The sequence below is a fragment of the Nothobranchius furzeri genome, chromosome 19 (genome assembly GCF_043380555.1).
Source record: "Nothobranchius furzeri strain GRZ-AD chromosome 19, NfurGRZ-RIMD1, whole genome shotgun sequence".
NCBI lineage: Eukaryota > Metazoa > Chordata > Actinopteri > Cyprinodontiformes > Nothobranchiidae > Nothobranchius > Nothobranchius furzeri.
The window spans coordinates 209,391-218,054 of record NC_091759.1 but is presented as its reverse complement, the minus strand read 5'-3'; the positions used below and the strand labels follow the sequence as shown (position 1 = coordinate 218,054).

Below are 8,664 nucleotides of genomic sequence, written 5' to 3'. Positions count from 1 at the left end.
TAAATATTCTGCCTAAAACTGTCAGCGATGCACCGTCGTCAGGTAAAAACTCAGCACTGCATTTGAATTTAAATCTGCCATCGCTATTGGCTAAGAGGCACACTATGATGCTAGATGGTACATTATGATGTCACAATGTCGTGAGTGTGTGTATTTGTTAGCGGCTCCACCCTTTTGGTTTGCTAGGCAACAGCATGTGTTGCATTTTTCAAACGGGCAGTGGGAGTTGAGTGAGAATCTGGTAGGGGGTGACTTGCTCTTTAAAGAGCAAGTCACCCCCTACCAGAGTATTACTCCACTTCCACTTCCTGTTTGAAAAATGCAATAAATTCTGTTGCCTAGCAGACCGAGAGGACGGAGCCGCTAACAAATACACACACACAGGCTCACAATGACATTGTGACATCATATGGTACCAGCTAACGTTCTAGGGTACCTCTTAGCCAATAACGATGGCAGATTTAAATTCAAATGCGATGCAGAGATTTTACCTGACGACGGTGCATCGCTGACAGTTTTAGGCAGAATATTTAAATTTTAACTAAGATGCACTAAAGTGCAAAACTATTGACTACACGTGTCTGCAGCACGATTAGACACACATTTATATAGTTTATCAGAAAAAAAAGTTGATTTGGGGGTGACTTGCTCTTTAACACATCTGTAGCTCATCTGCAGCTTAGAGTTGCATGTTTTAAATGCACACTGATACGTGTGTCTGGTTAAAATAAACATGTTTCAACCAAAACTATGGTGCTGATACAGAAAACTGCCATTTGGATGTTCAGGGTACTTTACGACTGAGAGGTCTGACGTTGGGGCGTTTCAGGTGACTTTTCAGAATGTCTGAGTTGCGAGGAATCGAACGCAGCACGACTTTGGCTTGGATCGCCAGAAAGTCACTTCATTTTCTTGCTGTTGAAATTCTGATGTTAACTTTTTTCAAGATGAAATTTTGTAGCTGAAAGGATGACATTTTTACTGGTGTGTTTTAATTCAAATCATTTCAAATACATAATTTTACAGAATAAATATTCCATGTCTGGAAAAGTCATAATCTGGTGAGACCGTATTTCATCCATGCAAATCAACAAGTGCCACTTTTACAAGGCAGGAGATCTCAGACACAGTTTACTCGGTGTTCAAGTACAGCTGCCACTTTGTCTGGGGAGTTAAAACTTTAACGTTTAGCATCAAATGGGATAAAACATCAGTGCGAAGAGCTTTTCTTCATGATGAACGAGCCTGAACAGCCTCCGTCATCTCAAAGCTCTCAAGGCCGTGCCGCAGTTGCACCTTTTTACAGGCTTCCCTTGATTCAGATGAAGTCAGCGTAGCCAAACATCCCACTGAGACTGAGCTGGCTGCCGGCCTGAAGTGGTGAACCACTGATAAAGGTAGATAAAGCAAAGCCCCCAGGTTCTGGTCATGGTGGATTGGGTCGGTTGGAGACACAGACGAGCGGCAGAGAGCCGTGGTCGAACAGTTTGTAGGGCAGAGAACCTTTTGAAGTCCAAACGTCCGTTTTTGGGTCGTAGCACTCGAAGCAGTCCGAGTCCTCGATGACGTCGTGGCCATTCAGGATGCGTCCCCCGGTGACGTAGAGCTTGTTGTTGATCACGGTGGCGCTGTGGTGCATCCTCCGCTCCTTGAGATTCTCACACTTGATAAATTTGTTGGCTTTGGTGTCGTAGGCAATCATTCTCCTGGTGTAGCCTGAAAATCAGATTTCTTTTATTAACTCTCTCTCTCTCTTCTAAAACTCCTCCTTGCTCATAAACACACATCATCTCCGTGTATTTCATTGTTTTTATTTTTATTTACGTCATGATGATCAGATAATCCCACCCCACATGCCCGGCTTAGATCGTCTGATCCTAAATGTAAGGAAAGCCAAGTTGAGCTGAGCCTTACGATGCTTTGAAGACACACACACACACACACACACACACACACACACACACACACACACACACACACACACACACGGGTAACATATCTTTGTAATAAACCTTTTTCTTTTAGATTGAGCCAAACTCAGACACGATGTGGCAAAATGGCCTCTAGAGAAAAAAATTTGTCTAAAATTGTCCCTGATAAACAATTATATAAACTAACACAGAACTGGATTGTTTGAGCTAAAATTTTATTGTGAATGTTCATAAAAACACTTAAAAACACTTAAAAGAGGAATAAGAGATTTTTTTTTGCCATTGAAGCTACTTTTTAAATATTCAAAAGTCAATGGTTCAACCCCTTTTTTATCAGGCTTCCCCCTACTCCGCACCCCCTGAATACAGCAATGCTCAGTGCACGTTCCTGAGGTCTCTGTTTTACGCTTTTAACGTAATTGTATAACAGTTTAGTATGCTAGATAATATAGTGTGGTGCTTTTATCGCAAAAACGACACCGCTGCCAAGGCTACTGACCAATGGCTCTACCAGCTGACAGAGGCTGCTCTAACTGACAACAGGTTCGTCACCTAAGCGTTTCCCAACAAGAACAGAACCATACTCTATACAGAGCATGTAAAACAACTCCATCCATCCATCCATACATCAATTTTTGGCCACTTAGTTGGGCTCGGTTTGTAGGGGCTGTGGCCTAGGCAGAGAGGCCCAGACTTCCCTCTCCCCAGCCACTTGGGCCAGCTCCTCTGGGGGAATCCTAAGGTGTTCCTGGCCAGCCGTGAGACATAGTCCGTCCAGCATGTCCTGGGTCTTTCTTTAGGACTTCTAGATTGGACGTGCCCAGAAAACATCAGGCTTCCAGGAGGCATCCTAACCACCTGAGCCACCTCAACTGGCTTCTCTCGAAGTGGAGGAGCAGCGGGTCTACTCTGAGCCCCTCCCGGATGACCGAGCTTCTCACCAAGGGAGAGCCCAGCCAACCTTTGGAGAAAACTCATTTCGGCCGCCTGTATCAGGAAAGCCTCTCATACCCTAAAGGGCATATCAGGCTCATTTTAAGGGCCCCACCAGTTTGCTGCTCAATATTATCAGAGAAGGAGAAACAGCCGGCTGCTACCACTTCAACTTTAGGACAAACTACCAGAGTCCCAAAGAGAAAAACGCCATTTGAAGTCACAGACAACAAAAGATGTTTGGACCTAGAAATCAGAAACTGGTGTTTAGCGCTTTATTGTTTCCTCTGGCAATGCGGGTTTCCAGTTCCGACGACCGTGGATGATACCGAGTGGAGGGGTGAGTGTTCTGTGACTGTGTTTGCATTCAACAACCTGTCTTGATAGCAGATTTGCCAACGCAGCTTTAGTAAAGCGCTTTAACAAGCCAAAATTCTTCATTTGACCTTTTCTCTTCAGGAAGCTACTCATGATTTGCTTCCTTTAGCGCTTTCCAAACTAGCTATGTGTCGTAAAGTAACTAAAAGGAGCTTTGATAGAAAATAGGAGTAAAAGTGACTTCTCGTAGTCTAGCGTTACAACGTTGTGATATTTAGGTCAGTTAATTACATTAAAGACACTAACTGCAGGTGGCGTCACTAGAAACAGGAAGTTCTCTGACTGGGGTCATCCTCATGGCTCTGCACATCTCTAAGAAACAAAACAATCTCTTGCAAAATTGCTGAAGTTCAAAAACAAGCAATAAAGCTTTCTCGCGCTTCAGTGCGACCTCTATTGTTTAGTTTACTGGCTATCTTGGTAGCCATGCCTTTCGCTTCTGTGAGAGGGCAACGTCCTGCTTCCGGAGACTCTGCTCCCTTTGACTGAAACCGCGTAACTGCTGCTAACACAGACACCAGTTGTGGTCCAAGTAGAGTACCGCCCTCACCTCCGACAATGTAGATCTTGTCCTCTATGACTGCAGCTGGAGCACAAACGTTTTTCACCGTTCTCGTCTCCAGCCTGGACCACAGGTTCCGAGAGATGTGATACACCTGCATCACGCGGCAAGCATCAGAGATCCTGTTGGATGATTCATTGACGGATGTTTTTTTACACGCGCGCGCTTTACCTGAATGAGCCTGACTGGGTTCTGCATGGCGTCCTCCCCTCCAAAAACATAGATCCTCTGGTCGCTTGCTGCAACAGCTGGATGAAGCACAGCTGTGGGCATCGGTGCCACGGCCTCCCACTGATTGAACATGCTGTTGTACCTCTCGACTGACTGAGAGATTTGCTTGTCCACCCCGATTCCTCCTAACACAAAGATGAAGTGCAGATAAGACACACTTTGGTGGGCGAACCGAGGCTCCAGCATGGGCTCGGCGGTCCTCCACTGGTTGGTTTTCAGGGACAGCGTGTAAACCGTGGCGCTGACCGAGCTGTCGCCCGAAGCCATGCAGAGGCTGAGGCCTCCGAGCACGTACAGGATGCTGTGGATGCACACATACGCAGCTTTGTAGAGGCGCAGAGGAAGCTTGGCCAACCATTGCCAACGATGAGTCCGCTCATCGTACAGCAAGGCTTCTCTGGAGGTCTGCTCGTTGTTTTTGCGTCCCCCAACTACCACCAGTGTTTCTCTGCATGTGTAACGTCTCGGTGTGGTCCAGAGGGGCTTCAGTTCATGGCTGCACTTGGTGCTGGCTGTGAGCATGAGGCGGCGGACCGAGTCGATGATCTCAGTGCAGAGGGTGGAGGACTGCACCAGGGGGTCGTTGGCAATAAACTGGAAGAGGTAGGTTGGATGGATGTAGCGCAGACGCACTTTCTTGAAGAGGTCGTGGATGGCTCCTCGTCTGGAGAAGGGGTCGTGGTGGATCCATGCCAGGAGGGTCTCAAACACTTGCTCCTCCTCGGCACAGAGACGATCGTCCTCCAGGTAGCACATCAGCTCAGGCTGCGACAGCTCGCAGAAGTCCTCTGTGGCAGCGACATCGGAGAAACACCTCACCGCCAGCTCCTTGGCCTTCTCCTTCAGACTTTCACAGTGAAGGATCTCAGAGAGCCGGATCATGCTCAGACAGTTCTCTGGACTCAGCTGCCCCTGGAGGAACGTGGAGCAGGCCTCAAAGAGACCTCCATAGTGAAGCATGGACGCTGCCTGCATGAGAGGCAGGACAATCTCCATGGTGATAGTGATGCAGCCTGTGTACACGTAGTCCACAATGCCGGTGAGCACATTTGAAGAGATGCCCTTCAGGTTCACGCGGGCCTGGGTGCTTTCCAGGAAGTTGTTGCAGAACATGGCGCGGAAGTAGGGGCTGCTGGACACCAGGATGTTCCTGTGGCAGGGGATCTCCTGGTGCTCGGTGCAGAGCAGAACGTCCGTCAGGATGCGCTCCTGTCGAAGGATGTTGAGCTGGATGAGGAGGTGGCAGGGAAGCTCCGAGTCTTTAAAAGAGAAAACATCCCGTCGTCTAACGGCCATCTGCAAACGGACCATAATGAATTAGTCTCGTATTCCAAGTGTTTGTTTTATGTGGTTTATTGGAAAGCCGTTCATTTCTGCCTCCTCCGGAGCAGCTGGCCTAATGACGGGATTCACTGACTTTCTGTTTTCTATTTTAAACTCCCTCTAAATGATCCTGACGCATCCATCCGCCACCAGGCCACATCTGTCATCAGGCTGCTCGTCACTGCGGACATTAAAAGACCGTGTCAACAGACCATCTGAATCTGTCCCTCCGGACCCTCTTCTCCCTCACAAATCCTCTTGCTATTTTTGACGTGTTGTGCATCTTTTCCCCCCTCCTGCTTTCATCTTCCTCCTCTCTCACGCCAAAGTCTTCCCTGTGGGGGGGAAGTGGATCCAGCACGAATTTCCTCGGACCGTTAGGAACATCTCTGCTTAGAACACAGATTCGCCCCCCACTTACAAGGCCGACGCCTGCCTGACATACTTAGACAGCTAATTGTTATTGTGTATTATTAAATGTGAGTGACGTTTCCCAGCAGGTGTGTTTCACTCAGAGCGCTGATGGAGAGACGGAACTTACAGTGGTGTGAAAAACTATTTGCCCCCTTCCTGATTTCTTATTTTTTTGCATGTTTGTCTCACAAAATGTTTCTGATCATCAAACACATTTAAGCATTAGTCAAAGATAACACAAGTAAACACAAAATGCAGTTTTGAAATGATGTTTTTTATTATTTAGGGAGAGAAAAACATCCAAACCTACATTGCCCTGTGTGAAAAAGTAATTGCCCCCTGAACCTAATAACTGGTTGGGCCTCCCTTAGCAGCAATAACTGCAATCAAGTGTTTGTGATAACTTGCTACGAGTCTTTTAGAGCGCTCTGGAGGAATTGGCCTGCTCATCTTTGCAGAATTGTTTTAATTCAGCTTTATTTGAGGGTTTTCTAGCATGAACCGCCTTTTTAAGGTCATGCCATAGCATCTCAATAGGATTCAGGTCAGAACTTTGACTAGGCCACTCCAAAGTCTTCATTTTGTTGTTCTTCAGCCATTCAGAGGTGGATTTGCTGGTGTGTTTTGGGTCGTTGTCCTGCTGCAGCAGCCAAGATGGCTTCAGCTTTAGTTGACGAACAGATGGCCGGACATTCTCCTTCAGGATGTTTGGGTAGACGGTAGAATTCATGGTTCCATTTATCACAGCAAGCCTTCCAGTTCCTGAAGCAGCAAAACAACCCCAGACCATCACACTACCACCACCATATTTTACTGCTGGTATGATGTTCTTTGTCTAAAATGCTGCGTTACTTCTACGCCAGATGTAACGGGACATTTGTCTTCCAAACAGTTCAACTGTTGTCTCATCAGTCCACAAGGGATTTCCCCAAAAGTCTTGGCAATCATCGAGATGTTTCTTAGCAAAACTAAGACGAGTCCTAATGTTCTTTTTGCTTAACAGTGGTTTGTGTCTTGGAAATCTGCCATGCAGGCCGTTTTTGCCCAGTCTCTTTCTTACGGTGGAGTCGTGAACACTGACCTTAATTGAGGCAAGTGAGGCCTGCAGTTCTTTAGAAGTTGTCCTGGGGTCTCGTGACCTCTCGGATAAGTTGTCTCTGCGCTCTTGGGGTAATTTTGGTCGTCCGCCCACTCCTGGGAAGGTTCCCCACTGTTCCATGTTGTTGCCATTTGTGGATAACGGCTCTCACTGTGGTTCGCTGGAGTCCCAAAGCTTTAGAAATGGCTCTATAGCCTTTACCAGACTGATAGATCTCAATTACTTTTGTTCTCATTTGTTCTTGAATTTCTTTGGATCTTGGCATGATGTCCAGCTTCTGAGGTGCTTTTGGTCTACTTCTCTGTGTCAGGCAGCTCATATTTCAGGGATTTCTTGATTGAAACTGGTGTGGCAGTAATCGGGCCTGGGCGTGGCTACAAAAATTGAACTCAGGTGTGAAACACCACAGTTGGGTTATTTTTTAACAAGGGGGGCAATTACTTTTTCACACAGGGCAATGTAGGTTTGGATGTTTTTCTCTCCCTAAATAATAAAAACCCTCATTTCAAAACTGCATTTTGTGTTTACTTGTGTTATCTTTGACTAACGTTTAAATGTGTTTGATGATCAGAAACATTTTGTGAGACAAACATGCAAAAAAATAAGAAATCAGGAAGGGGGCAAATAGTTTTTCACACCAGCGTATACGCTGGTGTGAAAAACTATTTGCCCCCTTCCTGATTTCTTATTTTTTTGCATGTTTGTCTCACAAAATATAACCAATATAACCAAAACATAGGAAAATGAAATAAGCTAGCAGTAATGTGAATAGATGAGATGTATTAAGTTGTTAGTGGGTTAGCAAACATCAGAAAACTGACACTAATAACAGAACATTCCTCTCATTCTTAAAGCGAACAAGAAAACTTATAAATATTAATAAAACAATAAACGGTCAACATAAGCAGGTATTAGTTTTGCAAATGCGTTAAAAAATGAATTAAGGGTGAAATCATGACTTTGAGGCAAATTTCTCAAGTTTCTGAACCATCGACAAAACTTGCTTACCTTCTGATCTCTGAGTATCAAAATTTTTCCACAATAAAGGATCAGCTGATGAGAAAAAAGTTTTAAAATGAAAAGGACTGAAGGAATTATCCAGGCAGACGTCAGAGCAGAAGTATGACAAAGAGAAGTGACATGGTTTTCCAGTTAGGCGCTGCGGAGATTGCCATGAGGCCACTGTGTACATTCCTTCATCTAAGAATAGTACGCTGGCCCGTCGCGACTCCACCGGGCCTCTCATGTGACACGGAGCTCTTTGGCGCTTCCAGGGTCCAGTCGAGGGAGCATTGCAGCCCCAGGAAGAAGAGCCTGAATCAGCTATTGTGCATGCCCACCCAGGCTGGTGCTCAGTCAGAACATCCCTGAGCTGGTACCCTTTGCTCCGTCTTATAGAGTTTGTTTGAGCCTGTCCTCCCCATCCTTTATACTGGCTGAAACTTCAGGTGGAGGCAAATATAGGTGGGTGCTGATTGATGGTGCTGAAGGGGCGTGTTGATCAGGATAAACAGCTTTAAGAACTAGATTTCATCATGGTGTGGAGGTGCGGAAATCCTCTGTGTCCCATCTTTTCGGATGCATCTCCCTGTCATGCTGCCAGTGGCGTCCCCAGATCATTTTGAAAGGGGTGGCCAGAGAAAGCTTTGGGGGTGGCACCCCCCTTTGGACCATGTGGCAACTCTGGGAGAGTTTGTTGTGACGTATTGCATGCTCCTTTATTAAAAACAACACTCTCACCTCAAATTTGAAGAACACGTTTTTTATCTTCAGAAAGTCATTGCAAACAGTTC

At 46.0% G+C, this 8,664-nt stretch overlaps 1 protein-coding gene across 2 annotated transcripts; it reads right to left on the bottom strand.

Annotated features, from left to right (window-relative positions):
• Positions 1-1,204: 1,204 nt before the first annotated feature.
• klhl38a (kelch-like family member 38a) lies at positions 1,205-8,001 on the bottom strand. 2 transcript variants are annotated; one of them, XM_015973810.3, is made up of 4 exons: positions 7,880-8,001; positions 3,976-5,331; positions 3,793-3,898; positions 1,205-1,716 (listed from the first exon to the last, which is right to left on the bottom strand). In XM_015973810.3, the coding sequence occupies exons 2-4, from the start codon at positions 5,329-5,331 to the stop codon at positions 1,427-1,429; spliced, it is 1,752 nt and encodes a 583-aa protein (XP_015829296.2). In that variant the 5' UTR covers positions 7,880-8,001; the 3' UTR covers positions 1,205-1,426. The 2 variants fall into 2 exon arrangements, with proteins under 2 accessions (XP_015829296.2, XP_070403462.1); XM_070547361.1 differs by lacking the exon at positions 7,880-8,001 and having other exon boundaries at positions 3,976-5,432.
• Between the last annotated feature and the right edge of the window lie 663 nt (positions 8,002-8,664).

Excerpts from the sequence above, each read along its gene's own strand:
- klhl38a (XM_070547361.1), bottom strand. The coding sequence starts at position 5,346 with ATGGTCCGTTTGCAGATGGCCGTTAGACGACGGGATGTTTTCTCTTTT. Across the intron at positions 3,899-3,975 it reads ACCCAGTCAGGCTCATTCAG|GTGTATCACATCTCTCGGAA; the intron begins GTAAAGCGCGCG and ends CGCGTGATGCAG. Across the intron at positions 1,717-3,792 it reads CAAGATCTACATTGTCGGAG|GCTACACCAGGAGAATGATT; the intron begins GTGAGGGCGGTA and ends TCTGATTTTCAG.